General features: G+C 41.6%; 1 protein-coding gene across 14 annotated transcripts in view; it reads left to right on the top strand.

Annotated features, from left to right (window-relative positions):
• Kalrn (kalirin RhoGEF kinase) overlaps window positions 1–14,171 on the top strand; it is a 724,529-nt gene extending 710,358 nt beyond the window's left edge. For all 14 annotated transcript variants that reach the window (XM_045147196.1, XM_045147195.1, XM_045147193.1 and 11 more), the window contains 3 exons: window positions 40–240; window positions 4,630–4,768; window positions 7,969–14,171. In XM_045147196.1, the coding sequence (XP_045003131.1) occupies window positions 40–240; window positions 4,630–4,768; window positions 7,969–8,514 (886 nt within the window). In that variant the 3' untranslated portion in view covers window positions 8,515–14,171. The remainder of the gene's footprint in view (window positions 1–39; window positions 241–4,629; window positions 4,769–7,968) is intronic.
• Window positions 14,172–15,768: the final 1,597 nt, after the last annotated feature.

Genomic DNA, 15,768 nt, shown 5'->3' with positions numbered 1-15,768 from the left:
GGTGAACTCGTGGGAAACTTTTCTCCTTCTGTTTTGCAGAGGCCGTTTCTCTATTGTAAAGAAATGCATCCACAAAGCTACCCGCAAAGATGTCGCTGTGAAATTTGTAAGCAAAAAAATGAAGAAGAAGGAGCAGGCTGCCCACGAGGCCGCCCTGCTCCAGCACCTGCAGCACCCCCAATATGTCACTCTTCATGACACCTACGAGTCCCCCACATCCTACATCCTCATTCTGGAACTGTAAGTTCAGGTCTCCTCTCTCTAGCATGGCCCCCATCTGCTTGGATTATTTACTTTCCACTGATGCAGGTTTTGGGGGTTCAGGAGGGGTCTCCCAGAATTTATGAACCCCAAGTTTTCAGTTCTGTTCTACCTTTAACAAAGAATTGATTAAAAACAAACAAACAAACAAAAAAACAGACACAAAGCCAGGCATGAAGCACATGCCTTTAATCCCATTACTTGGGAGACAGAGGTAGGAGGATTGTCATGAGTTTGAGGCCACCCTGAGACTATATTGTGAATTCCAGGTCAGCCTGGGCTAGAGTGAGACCCTACCTCAAAAAAAAAAAAAAAAAAAATTGAGCTTGAGCCTTCTCTCAGACCTGCTCAGGCTTTCATGCTTACATAGGAAGTGGTCTTAACCACTGAGCCAACTCTTCAGCCCAAAGCTGGTTCTTTAAAACTAGAAGTGGAAGGGCTGGAGAAATGGCTCAGTGGTTAAGGCACTTGCCTGCAAAACCTAGTGACCCAGGTTTGATTCCCACTCCCAGTGCCCACATAAAGCCAAATGCACAAAGTAGTGCATGCATCTGGAGTTTGTTCCAGGTCCTGGCATGTCCATATTCTCTCTTCCCTTGAAAATGAATAAAAGTAAACACACAAACAAAAAAAAAACTAGAAGTGGAAAAACAAGACTTGGGCCTACATGTTTACTCCATGTTTTTTTTTTTTTTTAGCTTTACTTTTTTTATATTTATGGAGTAGCAATGGGATTTTTTAAATATCTTATTCTTATTTATTTATTTATTTGACAGAGAAAGATGGAGAGAGAGAGAATAGGCATGCCAGGGCCTCCAGCTACTGCAAATGAACTCCAAACATATGCACCCCCTTGTACATCTGGCTAACATGGGTCCTGGGGAATCGAACCTGGGTCCTTTGGCCTTGCAGGCAAATGCCTTAACCACTAAGCTATCCCTCCACCTCACAATGGGATATTTCAATGCCTATATATATTGTGTGATGATAAAATCAAGGCTTTCACATATTCATCACCTTAAGTACATTATTTATTTTTTTTGTCTTTCAAGGTAGGGTCTCACTCTGATCCAGGCTGACCTGGAATTAATTCTGTCATCTGAGGGTGGCCTTGAACTCATGGCGATCCTCCTATCTCTGCCTCCAGAGTGCTGGGATGAAAGGTGTGCACCACCACGCCCAGCTTAAGTACATTATTTATTTATTAATTATTATTTTTGTTTGTTTGGCTGGTTTTTTGAGGTAGAGTCTCACTCTAGTCTAGGCTGATCTGGAATTCACTTTGTAGTTTCAGGGTGGCCTCAAACTCACAGTGATCCTCCTGCCTCTGCCTCCTGAGTGCTGGGATTAAAGGCATGTGCCACAACACCTGGCTTAAATACATAATTTCTGATATTTATTTGAGAGACACAAGAGACAGAGAGAAAGAAAGAGACAGATAGAGTGTGGGCAAACCAGGGCCTCTAGCTACTGCAGATGAACTCCAGACATATGCGCCATCTTGTGCATCTGGCTTGCGTGAGTTCTGGGGAATCAAAGCACCTTTATCACTAAGTCATCTCTCCAGCTCCAAATACATAATTTCTTTGTGATGGGAACATTAAAAGTATCTTCTCTTCTAGCTATTTTTTTTTTGGCAGGGGGATTTCAAAGGTAGGGTCTCACTGTGGCCCAGGCTGCAGTCTCAGGGTGGCCTCAAACTCATGGCGATCCTCCTACCTCTGCCTCTAGAGTGCTGGGATTAAAGGCATGTGCCACCACGCCCAGCTCTAGCTATTTTTAAATATATTAGCAGTTTGTATTTTATTTGTATTTTAAATACATTAGTATTTTGAAATACACTTGTCACTATGATATGCATAGGCTACTAGAATCTGTCTATAACTTTGTGCTCATTTTTCTCTCTATTTTCATTTTCTTCCTTTTATGAATTCTTGGGCTATGCAGAAGTTTAGGAAGAGCTAATTAATAGTAGCTACCATTTACTGAGCATTTAATGCTTTGTCGACCCAAAAGACACAGTTCTCACCTCAAAGGGGATAAGAGAGAATTTATTCTGGAGCCAGATATGAGGGACCATAGCCTGGGAACACAGATTTAGGTTACTGTTAGGTTGGGATGGGCTCCCAAGATGGTGTCACCATGGTCATGGTGACAGAGGCATAGGAAAGTGGATTATCCACATTCTTCAAGAAACCACCTGGTCATTATCCCCTCCTTGCCTAACAATGCCCCAGGTCATGGTTTCCTGCCCCGTTCTGGTGTCACACCCTAGCTATTTTAAATGGTTAATATAATGATCTCCCCTAAAGGAACTTTTCTATTCAACTTAACAAGCGAGTTCTTTTCCTCTCCTTCCCCCAACTGAAGAAGCCCTATACAGCCCACGACCTGAAAACTCAGGTTGGCTGTGCTCCTGTCTTGAGAGTCAGCCCTGGCAGCTTGTGCTTTTCCCCAATAAAAGCTTCCATCTTTGCCTCAGAGGGGTTTGTGTGGTCTTGGTCACTCCCAAACCTTACAATTACCCCCAATTTTATATTTTGACGGGTTAACAACTTCGTGAAGGCTTTATGTTACAGAACAAAAGGAAGTCATAAATCAAGGCATTTTTCAAATATATTGGCTGACCATCAGGTAGGCAGTTACAGCTAAGGGGGTTGGGCGTTGTGGAATCTCCACCACAGGCCTCAGATGCTATCTGATGACATTCTTAGCCCTTGGGTTTGTAAAAGCCAGGGTCTGTTCTTGCATTCCAAAAAAGGCTCTCTCATGAGACAGAGGTAGGTGGATTGCTGTGAGTTTGTGGCCACCCTGAGACTACAGAGTGAATTCCAGGTCAGCCTGGGCTAGAACAAGACCCTACCTTGAAAAAAAAAAAAAAGGATCTCACCTGATCAACTGATAGTCATGTGGATGTTAGGTAAGACACAGAGGTGGGCAACAAATGGCTATTAAGGGGCTAAAGGCAGCCCGAAGTAATCTGGCTCTGACTTGCAACATTATCAGTCCCTTCAGCCTTGCTGGCAGTAGGTGCAGCAGACAGAGCTGTTTTCTGGGAACTTTAGTTCGCACAGGCTCCATTTATGCTCTTTAATTCTTTTTTTTAACTTATTTGAAAGAAACAGAGAGTATAAATGTGACAGGCCTCTTGCCATTGCAAACTAACTCTTGATACATATGCCACTTTGTGCATTTGGCGTCACGTAGGTAATAGGGACTCAAAGCCAGGCCACTGGGGGCTGGGGAGATGGCTCAGCAGTTAAAGATTCTTGTATGCAAAGCATGCTGTCCTAGCTTCGATTCCCTGCTACCCATACAAAACCAGATGCACAAAGTGGCACATGTGTCTGGAGTTCATTTGCAGCAGCAAGAGGCTCTAGCTCACCCATATTTTCTTTCTTTCTCTTGTAAGTTAAAAAACACTTAGAAGAAAGAAAAGGGGGCTAGGGATGGCTTCATGGTTAAGTGCTTGCCGGTGAAGCCTAAGGACCCCGGTTTGAGGCCCAATTCCCCAGGACCCAGTTAAGCCAGATGCACAAGGTGGCACATGCATCTGGAGTTTGATTGCAGTGGCTGCAGGCCCTGGCGTGCCCATTCTCTCCCTCTCTCTCTGCCTCTTTCTCACTCTGTCTGTCGCTCTCAAATAAATAAATAAATAAAAATATAAAAATAAAGAAAGAAAGAGAGAGAAAGCCAGACAAGGTGACGCACGCCTTAAAATCTGAGCACTCAGGAGGCAGAGGTAGGAGGATCACTGTGAGTTCGAGGTCACCCTGAGACTACATAGTGAATTCCAGAACAGCCTGGGCCAGCGCAAAACCCTAACTGGAAAAACCAAAATAATAATAATAATAATAATAAATAAATTAATAATAATAATAAAGAAAGAGGAAGCTAGAAAGTTTCCCAAAAGGTAAAGGATTAAAAAAGGGATGAAGCAAGCCAAGGACAAATGTTGCCTGTCTTGTATTTTCCCCATCTACAAACAGCAAAAGTGATTTGCTAATGGACTGTTTGTGGGCACTGGACTTCTATTAATGACACTATTGCTCATGTCTTTCGATTGCTTTATTTTGCAATGGAACCTCTTAAAGCCATGTCAGCCCATTTTCCTTGTGGACCATCTTAAAAGTGAACAAAACAATCTTTCTTAAACAAATTTACATGGATTTCTTCCCTGAAGCTTATCACATTTGCAAATTATTTATTTTAGTTCTGAACATTACACTTAGTTTGGGCTCTAAAATATGCATGCATTGCCACATTGATCTTCATTAATAAATGAATATTAGAAATTTTAAAGCTTTGTGCATAAGCTATTTTTCTGTTTCTTTACAAACATTCTCGTTTTTCTCTCCCCATTTTCAGGATGGATGATGGCCGACTCTTAGATTACCTTATGAATCATGATGAACTGATGGAGGAAAAAGTAGCTTTCTATATCCGAGACATTATGGAAGCTCTGCAGTATCTTCACAACTGCCGGGTTGCACATTTAGATATAAAGGTAACTTTTTTTAAATTTAATTTTTATTAACATTTTCCATGATAAAAAAAAAAAATCCCATGGTAATACCCTCCCTCCCTCCACACACTTTCTCCTTTGAAATTCCATTCTCCATTATATTACCTCCCCATCTCAATCATTGTACTTACATATATACAATATCAACCTATTAAGTACCTTCCTCCCTTCCTTTCTCTTCCCTTTATGTCTCCTTTTTAACTTACTGGCCTCTGCTACTAAGTATTTTCCTTCTCATGCAGAAGCCCAATCATCTGTAGCTAGGATCCACATATGACGGAGAACATGTGGCGCTTGGCTTTCTGGGCCTGGGTTACCTCACTTAGTATAATCTAAAGGTAACTTTTAAAAATGTCACTGTTGGGCTAGAGAGATGGTTTAGTGGTTAAGGCGCTTGCCTGTGAAGCCTAAGGACCCATGTTCCATCTCTCTCCAGATCCCACGTTAGGCAGATGCACAAAGTTGAGGTAAGCACAAGGTTGTACATGCCCACTAGGTGGTTGTTGCAGTCAGGTCTGTATTGCTAGTAGAAATCACCCAACCCAAGAGCAGCTTGTGGGAAAAAGAGGTTTATTTTGGCTTACAGGCTTGAGGGGAAGCTCCATGATGGCAGAGGGAAATGATGGCATGAGCAGAGGGTGGACATCACCCCCTGGCCCACATAAGGCGGACAACAGGAACAGGAGAGTGTACCAAACACTGGCAAGGGGAAACTGGCTATAACACCCATAAGCCCGCCCCCAACACACCACCTCCAGGAGGCTTTAATTTCTAATTGCCATCAGCTCGGAACCTAGCATCCAGAACACCTAAGTTTATGGGGGACATTTGAATCAAACCACCACATTCCACCCCTGGCCCCCATAAACTGATAACCATACATGATATCAAATTCAGTGCATTCATCCAACTTTAAAAGTCCCCATAGTTTTTATCAGTTTCAATGATGTTTATATATCCCCATAACCCAAGATCTTCTAACTGAGCCACAATACCAAAAAAATCCCCCCCCAAACCCAAAATGGCACAGAATAAACACTCACACTGCAAAGATGGCATTGGGCATAGCAAAGAAATATTTAGCCAATACAAGATTAAAACAACCAGAGCAAACACCAAACTCTGTAGCACCAAGTCCAACAACTCCAGTCCGTAACAAATCTCCAGGTCCAATAATTCTAACCAGGAATAAGTCTCTGGAGTTCCAGTTCAGCTCCTCCAGCTAGGCTAATCACAGTCCTGGAAAACTTCATTCAGGAATGGCAGCTTTCCTTAACAGCCATCTCATGGTCCTGGAAGCTCCACTGGATCTCCACTGCAAGCCATGGTTCATCATCATGGCCCCATGGGGTCTCCATGCAAGCAATCCTGCTTCACACTGCCCATGGCTATTTCCATAACACAAGACTATGTTGCAAACTCAATGACCCTCTCTTTCCTGCGTTTCTTATACTCCACAATACCAGGTAGGGTGCCAATTTGTTAATCCAGGGGGGAATAAAGCAGATTTTGAAGAACAGGATACTCCTTGAGCACTCAGGCCCCTCCAAAAGAGACTATATTCTTTCTGTTGCCCCAGTACAGGTCAGCTGGCCCAATCTCAAAGGTTGTAATCTCTCAATTGCAGATGAATGGGCAGCAGTTTACTCAAAGATTTTAGTTTTTCTGTGTCATATCCCTCTGTTCATACCAGTCCATTTCTGCACAATGCAACCCTGAACAGCGTCTCAGGACATGGCTATAACAGCAAGTCTCTCAAACTGCTTCTAGCCCAGTCCAAGCAAAGCTCTTTCTCACCTTTATAAGCAAAACCTCACAGTCCATAGTTCTTACTCTATTCAGATCTTTCAGCTCTGACCAGAATAGTCCATCAAGCTGTACTTACAGCACTGCAAGGCATCTCTTTAGGCCGAGGTTTCAAATCCTTCCACATTCCTCTTGAAAATTAGTTCTAAGAGGCCAAAGGCACACAGTCAGGTGTCTAGCAGCAATCCCACTCCTTGGTACCACTTTACTGTTGCAGTCAGGTTTGCATTGCTGACAGAAATCCCAAGAGCAGCTTGTGGGAAAAAGAGGTTTATTTTGGTTTACAGGCTTGAGGAGAAGCTCCACGATGGCAGGGGAAAACTGGCATGAGCAGAGGGTGGACATCATCTCCTGGCCAACATAAGGTGGACCATAGAAACACAAGAGTATGCCAAACACTGGCAAGGGGGAACTGGCTATAACACTCATAAACCCGCCCCCAACAATACACTCCCTCCAGGAGATGTTAATTCCCAAATCTCCATCAGCTGAGACCCTAGCATCCAGAACACCTAAGTTTATGGGGGACACCTGAATCAAACCACCACAGTGGTGCAAGCATCTGGAGTTTGATTTCAGTGGCTGAGGCCCTGATGTACCAATTCTCTCTTTTTCTCTGTCTCTATCTCTCTAAAAAATTCAAAACAAAAATGCTACTGTTGCAGAGAAATAGCTGGTTCTAATTTGCCTGTCATTACCCTTGAGGAATGCAAATTTGAATGTATTTTATTTACTCAAGTTGGAATCCTTATGACTATTAAACTGAAACTAGGTTGTTACCCTACTAACATGCTTTATCCATGAATGAATGAGCCCTACTTTCCTCCATGCTGCTCAAGCAGAAGCTTCTATTCCCTAAAAGAATAATTCCTAGCTGGGCATGGTGGCGCACGCCTTCAACCCAGCACTCGGGAGGCAGAGGTAGGAGGATCGCTGTGAGTTTGAGGCCAGCCTAAGACTACATAGTGAATTCCAGGTCAGCCTTGGGTGGGGGGCAGGGTGAAGCAGTTCCTTTTTTGATCCAGTGCAGAACCACTGGGTCTTTAAGAACCCATGATAATGGTACTCAGGAATTGGCTGCAGGTTAATAGTGGAAGCTCTGCTTAGCATGTAGGAAGCCCTGGATTTGATCTCCAACCAAAGAAAATCAGAAGACACAATTTCATATCAAGTAACTTCTCTGAAATATCACCTAGTTTAGTGAGTTCAAACTCATACTCTGAGACCTCATGTCCATACCACGCAGAGAATTTCCCATCTACCGTAGAGTCCATCAAACCATAGCAGAACCGTGTTTAGCAAGCAGAGTCGAGCTGATGGTCACAACAGAGACCTGAACTTGTCTTCCTTCCTCCCTGCTCCCTGGGACCCTGCAGCCTGAAAACCTGCTCATCGACCTCCGGATTCCAGTGCCTCGAGTGAAGCTCATTGACTTGGAGGATGCTGTCCAGATCTCGGGCCACTTCCACATCCACCATCTGCTGGGGAACCCCGAGTTTGCTGCCCCAGAAGTGATTCAAGGCATCCCTGTCTCCCTGGGCACAGACATCTGGAGCATCGGGGTTCTGACCTACGTCATGCTGAGTGGGGTCTCCCCCTTCCTGGATGAGAGCAAAGAGGAGACATGTATCAACGTGTGCAGGGTGGATTTCAGCTTCCCCCACGAGTACTTCTGTGGGGTGAGCAACGCTGCCAGAGACTTCATCAATGTGATCTTGCAGGAAGACTTCCGCAGGAGGCCCACCGCGGCCTCATGCCTGCAGCATCCGTGGCTGCAGCCTCACAATGGCAGCTACTCCAAGATCCCCCTGGACACCTCTCGCCTGGCGTGCTTCATAGAACGCCGCAAGCACCAGAACGATGTGCGGCCCATCCCCAATGTCAAGAGCTACATTGTCAACCGGATGAACCAAGGGACATAGCCATCTCCCAAGCCCCAGGTTTCACATACAAGTGCAGTGTGAGCCAAAGCAAGACTGGAAGTGTCTGTAAATAACTCTGTCTGTCACTTCACTTCACATGCTTCTTTGGATTGAGAGGGGCCTCTCGAACCTTGTCTGTGGTTACGTAGGGTCTGTCTGAGCAGCAGTAAGAGTCACCCTAAACCCAGGAGCTTTCCAGAAGGTCATTCTGAAGACATCAAGATGCAGAGTTGCGGAAAGTATTAAAAGGGCAAAAATAACAATATTAGTTGCTAGAAATCTTTTAATTGTACATTCCAAAATGTGTGGTTAAGTGGCAAACCTTCGGCTCACTATGGTGAGTAGAAAAGGGTTTCTGATGTCACTGAAAATTTAAGCAAAAAGTTCTACTTAATAGAGATGTCAGCTATTTGGGCTTATATGACTTGGATATTGTTTCTTAATAGCATACATATACAGTATGAGTATTCCCATCCAGGTTGCAGAGTTTTCTAATAGAGTTCTATATGAAATCAACCACAAGTAACTTTGAGTGCTCAAGTTAAGACAATTTATTTATCTAAGCATTACATTGTTTTGACTAAGCACAATTAGATGACAAGTTTTTTAGAGCATTTTATAAATCTTGTATAGAAATCTTTTACCAGAACCTGTGTATTAAGAGAAAGCAATGTTAACCTTTTGCAATCTGTGAATGAGAAGATATTTTTTTTTCCCCTGTCACAGGTTTCACTAAGAAAGGTTCTGTATATGAGACACTACACTGAATTCTCTGGCAGTTCTGACTTCCTCTGGTAAGAAAGACTGTCAGAAAATAAGCCCAAATTCAGTAAGAGTTGTGAGGTTATTTTTATGTCAACACCTGGCTGGAAATAGGTAAATGAATATTACAGTTTCATACAAATGGGCAAATAGAAACCTTTCCTACAGTCCCTGTGAGCAATGTATCAATACTTTCTGATGTCTTCTACAGCTGTACAACACAGCTTTCAGAAAGTTGGCTTACTTTACTTCTAACCCCTCACAAAGCTTAGGGGTGCTTACCAAAAGGAGGCAGCCATATATATGCCTTTTAAAGGCCTGGTTCTAAGTCCTTTTTGAAGCCATGAAACAAAGCCTGACCATCACTCCAACAGCATTGAGTTGTCGTTGCGATTGCAATACCTTTTTCACCACTCAGCTGTCAACACCTTTTCTGAACTAAAAGGACTAATTGTATTTTGAAGCTGATGCTGCTTTCTGGTGTAGAGTCTCCATACAAGATGATTATAAACTGCCCTTTTCCTTCTGGAGGGAAAACAAACCTGGGTATTTCATGTTTTTTTCTTTCCCTTTTTTGAGGGGGACATATTGGGTTTTTGTGTGTTTGTACATGTCCACACATTGTTTTCTAAGATGTGTCTTGAAAGTTGCTTTTATGAAAGTAATATTTGAAAAATATAACCGAAGTGTTTATTCGAATCAGGCTTAATGTCATCATGTCTCTCCTACTAATGGGATTGAGAAATAAACATCCTGCAGGAATAAGAGCAAGCAGAGAATTTAGGATGAAAAGATGGGATTCCAAGCTATTTAGTAAAAAAAAAAAAAAAAATGGGAGAAACTAAGCCTGAACTATAATCATTTCCCCCATTGGTTTCAAAATCAGATTTATCTGCCCTCCATCTCATCCTGTCAGAGATTATTATAATAAGAACTTAGTGGAAAGTATAAGCAATAAGACTAGATAGCATTTAGTATTTTGAGGATTAACCAAATAAGTGGAAACTGACTCTGTCATTTCCTCATCTTCTAGTGGCCCTGGGTGTTCAAGCCTCATTCCCTCAGAGCTCAATAACCTTCCACAGTCTTCACTCAAACCATGATGTATGTACAACTACAGAATTGTATCATGTAATATTTTAAAATTTAAGACATGCTTACTGAAAGCCCTTTCAGTAAACATGTCTTCATTATGAAACACAGCATAAAAGAGAAAGGCCTGGGCCACAGAGCATGCCATGGAGTAGAATGCAGGCTTTGAGGAGTCCAAATGTCCACACAGAATGTCTGTCCTGTCCACAGTGGCTGACTTGAACGAAGAGCTACCCACTGAGCTATTCAGGCTCAGTTTCTGCTTGAGAGGGACAGGGCGCAGGACAATGGTGCTCCAATAGCATGGAAGAGCAACATCGAAATCATGTTGTGAAGTGAGGGGGGTGGGTAACACGATGTTACAGCCAGATGTGGGGCTGCATGGAATCCCCCGCCCAGCGTACATGGAGGGGAAGACAGGGAAGAAGGGAGCAGAGGAAAAGAAGTATGGTTTTACAACTTGCAGCCTAAGTACAATTGTTAGAAAAGAATGAGCTAGGAGAAAAGGAGGAATATTTTATGTAGTTTGATAACTGAAAGAAATAAAACAGGGAAGTCCTCTGTCTACAAAGCACCTGGTCCCTCCCAACAGGGACAAGACAGTGGTCTTGATTCAAGAGTTCTTCATAGCAGGGCCTGGGGAGGTTGGTCAATGGACCTGAGTTCAGAACCACCCCCACCCTAGCACCCTTGTAACTGCTGGGAGGGCATTGTGGCGTGGCCTCCCACCACTTGGGAGGCTAATAGTTCTTAGTGAGGTGTACCTTCCACATGAATGGGGGGGGAGGGTAAAAAAGCAATGCTGGTTAAAGTCACGGGTTTCTTGCTTAGCTTGCATTCATTGAAGAGTGTAGAACTCTTGTGTTGGAATGGTGGGGTGCAGAAGGACAGAAAAGATCAGGGATGCCCATGCTCACTGATAGGAGGCGGGATAATTTCTGCCCCCCTTTACATTTGCTTCAAATAAACTAGATTTATATCCACCTACACTGAATGTGGTTAAAAAAAATTTTTTTAAGAAAATTGTAATGTTGGAGGTGTCCTTCATGTCTCTCCCAGCCATAAACAATCTAAGGGGGAGTGAAGGAAGCAGAGGAAAAACCTGGCATCACTGCTTTGTACTTCACAAAGCCTCTGTAACTAGTGCCTTTCAGAGAGGAGGATAGGAGATGAAGTTCAATTGCATTTAGATTTAGTAATATTGCAGTATTTTTCTTAATTTTAAAATATCTTTCAACATCTGAATGTAGGATGGGACCAGGAATTCTTGAGTGTTAATCTCAGCTGTTCCACATTCATCCTTTTTTTTTTTAATTACACAAAGTGTTTGTTTATTTCTGCCCCAAATGTTCTCATTGAGGAGGGAGAACATTAACTGCATAAGAATGTTGAAAAAAAATTGTGTCATAGTTGAGACAGCTATAAAATATTTTGATTCTCATAAAGTGCTACACACTGCCAATGCTAAGAATTTTACTGATAGCAACTTTGAACATTCCAGGTTTCCAATATTCATGTCTCTAAGATATCATTTACAAACGCATGAGGCTAACTTCTATAAATTGCTTTTAACTGGAAATATTAGGTGTTCCTTGTCTAAATGTAATTTGGTCTTATGCTTTAATTTTGATCATTTAAGAGTTTGTCTACAGATAAAGTTTAGGAGAGCTGATGAAATCTTAAATGTCCATAAGCTGTTTTCTTCAGTATTTCTTCTGGCAAGGGTGAGAAGTAAGATGCCTTCGTAGGCAGGTGTCAGCTTCTCTTCTCACTTTGTGCTCTGGAAAATGAACAGAGAAGGATCCAAACAGCTAGTGACCTCACAGGGAGGGCAGATATGAGAATCAAAGATCCTCCCATATTACAATTCATTTCTTACAAAAATCTATTAGAAGAGGAAAGTGAAATGTACAGGTATAGAGATGAATTGGACTTTTAGGAGGAAATGCTTTGGATTATTTTTTAGTAGCAAATCTGTTATCCCATAAACCTCCATGACTTAGTGCCTGTGGGTCAGTTCTTACTTCTTCCTTGTCTACCTGGAAGAGCCTGGAAATTTAGATTTGTGAGGGAGTAGGTATGATAGAAATGAACTGGTGGCTAGTTTTGTGCATTACTTAATACTTTCTCCCCTGCACCCGACAGAGGAAATACTTTAAACATCAAGGGTCTCTGTAGAAGAGCAAAACACACTCCCTGCATCTTTCTTGTGGCCTGTGACTTGTACTGGGTAACTTCTGAGGAATGCACACAGTTACCCCTTCTCTCCTCGGTAGCACTCCTGTGAGGTCTGCTTAGGCAAACACATATACACTTTCAATGACTTATTTGTAAAAGTGCTTCATGATTTTTCTTTGCTAGTTAAAATCTAGGGGTCTTTTGTGAACAAATGATTAGACCCCAGGATAGGCTAAAGGAAACTTTACACATTCTCCACTGAGAAAAAGAAGCTACTCTCTTAATAGTTATTTTTCTGAGAACAATAAGGATGTCAGTTGTTTCATTAATTCTAGAGGGTTCAAAAGGGCTGAAATTTGTTCATCAAATGAGATAATTTTAATAATAAATGTTATTTCATGAAAAATCTATACAGAAATAGTAGAATAGAGAGGTATCATATAGACATATTTTTATGAAAGGCATTTTCTTCCTCATTTTCAATATAAGTTGAAGTTACAGGAGAAGAAAATAATCATTCTAAGCAAGGTTTCATCTTTAAGTGACATTTATTGTAAGCCTAAAGTTAGTATTCATAGGCGATAGTGTTTTCCTGTTAGTGTGTCTGATGAGAAATTCTAACCTGTGGTGAGATTGTTTTCATTCAAATGACCAAAATAACAGTTTAATCAGATGATTTACTTCAGCGAGTTTAGCTAAGAAAGGGGAGAGTGCAGGAAAAGTGTGAATAGCAATTCTTGGGTTGTTAGGCTTTACGGGCAAGTGCGCCTTAACCACCAAGCCATCTCTCCAGCCTGCAAATAGCAATTCTTAGAATACCAACTCCTGAGGTTTAATGTAACCAGGTGAACTTGCCAGCCCAGGGGGATAGCCAGCAGAGGAGTTCCATCAATTCCTGACTTCCACCAAAAGAACAAAGTCCACATTCCAGAGTATATGGAGACTGTTACTGTGACCTCAAAGACTGTGGCTGTAAATTTGAAGTTAACATGCATCTTCTTTTACTAACTTAAGCCATATCTTTCATCTCTGTGTTTGATTTTTTTTTTTTTTTTTTTAATCTTGGTGCTTTTACTTCTGTTTCTGCCAAACTTCAGCCTACTCTATGGGGAAGGTGAGTAAAACTATATATGGGAAAAATTTGAAGACTGTGAAAAACTAAACATACACTTAAGAATGCGTTTTATGCAGAGAACAGTGGCAATCAAAGTGCAAACTGTTGGAAAATGTGGATATATGTACATCTGTACATGTATATAGTGTATAATATGTACGTATGTTATTGTTCATATGCAGAAATCTATCCATTTGCAGACATCCCAGGTGGGTCAGTCTTTCTACTGGAAACCCATTTAGGAATATTCAAAACCATTAGGGCTAATATGTGGAGAGTTCTACTCATCTGGGCATTCATTTGCTGTCTTTTGAAGTCCACAAAGCCAAATTAACAAAGTGGGAAACACAGTGGAACCATCATTTATGTTAGTATGCTTACCTGGACTCAGAAATACATATTTGAAAACAAAAAACAAACAGATATACATATTTGAATTATTTTAAAAATATTTTAAAATTTTATTTATTTATTTGAGAGAAAAAGAGAGGCAGAGAGAGAGAGAGAGAGAGAGAGAGACAGAGAGAGAGAGGGAGAATGGGCACATCAGGGCCTCTAGCCACTGCAAACAAACTCCAGACACATGCTTCACCTTGTGCATCTGGCTTTACATGGGTACTGGGGAATAAAAACCTGGATCCTTTGGCTTTGCTGGCAAGCACCTTAACTGCTAAGCCATCTCTCTAACCCATATTTGAATTCTTAAAATCTGATTTGAAAACTGTATTAGCACTTCTTCATTTTGAGTGATCCCTTCCCTGCAGGTCTTTTAAGAATTTGTGGTGGGCTTCTCTGGCCATTCAGATTAAAGGCCTTATCTATAAGTGGACAGGTTTCCCCATAGGGACCATTACACATATACATGTAAGTACATACTTCCATCAGGCTTGTAACAATTGATTTAAGATCATTCCACAGTATTGATAAATAGCTCTATATTTTCAAGGTGCAGAAGAATTCCACAGCCTTAATTATTTCAGTGTCTTGCTGGTCTGCCTTAAGTGTATCTTCTGGATTTTTGGTTGTATTGTTTTTAAACTTTTCTGCAGTTGTTCATTTTGTATGCACACAATGTCATTTTGTAAAGGTAGGTTGTAAATATTTTCTTTGCAAGACAAGTCACTCATGTGTAATGTTGTAAAGTGATGACCTGTTGTCTTGTTATTATTACAGTAAATGTTATAATTTATGGATGAAACTTCAAATGTACATCTCACATGTTATGCATTCCTATAAATATACTATGCTGAACATACAATTTCTGGCTGTCTTTTTTTCTAATTAAAACGTTTGTTGATAAAAGAGTATTTTTTTATTTCTTCCCCTAAATATTTGAAAGCTTTTGACAAGGTAAAAAAATCACATTACTATTATAACACTCTTTGCTCAGCATTTTCGGAAGAAAACAATTTGTGACCTAGAAAAGTATTATAAGGCTATTTAAAATGTCATGGCAGCTTCAGATACTCTGGTGTTCCAAGTATTGCTGTTGGAGTTGGCAGACATTTAAATGGCAGGGCCTCACAGTCTTATACATCCTGGTATGGACTCCAGCAATCTGGAATCAGGGGTAGAGAATGGGGGTTGGGGATGAGGAGGGGCAGAAATCTATACAGGCATGTTCAGGCTTTGAAAGTCTGCAGGTCATCTAGGTACAAATGAGGCTGATCTGTAGTACACTGCCAACTAATGACACAGAGATAAGAAAGTTTTTTTCCTCTTTTAAAAAATGTTTTATGTGGGCTGGAGAGATGGCTTAGCGGTTAAGTGCTTGCCTATGAAGCCTAAGGACCCCGGTTGGAGGCTCGGCTCCCCAGGTCCCACGTTAGCCAGATGCACAAGGGGGCGCAAGCGTGTGGAGTTCATTTGCAGAGGCTGGAAGCCCTGGCGCGCCCATTCTCTCTCTCTCCCTCTATCTGTCTTTCTCTCTGTGTCTGTCGCTCTCAAATAAATAAATAAATAATTTAAAAAAATGTTTTATGAGGGCTGGAGAGATGGCTTAGTGGTTAAGGCACTTGCCTGCAAAGCCAAAGGACCTTGGTTTGACTCCCCAGTATCCAAGTAAGCCAGAGGCACAAGGGGGCGCATCCATCTGAAGTTCATTTGCT

The sequence above is a fragment of the Jaculus jaculus genome, chromosome 4 (genome assembly GCF_020740685.1).
Source record: "Jaculus jaculus isolate mJacJac1 chromosome 4, mJacJac1.mat.Y.cur, whole genome shotgun sequence".
Lineage (NCBI taxonomy): Eukaryota > Metazoa > Chordata > Mammalia > Rodentia > Dipodidae > Jaculus > Jaculus jaculus.
The sequence above is the reverse complement of the archived record's forward strand: the minus strand, read 5'-3'. Positions and strand labels throughout refer to the sequence as shown.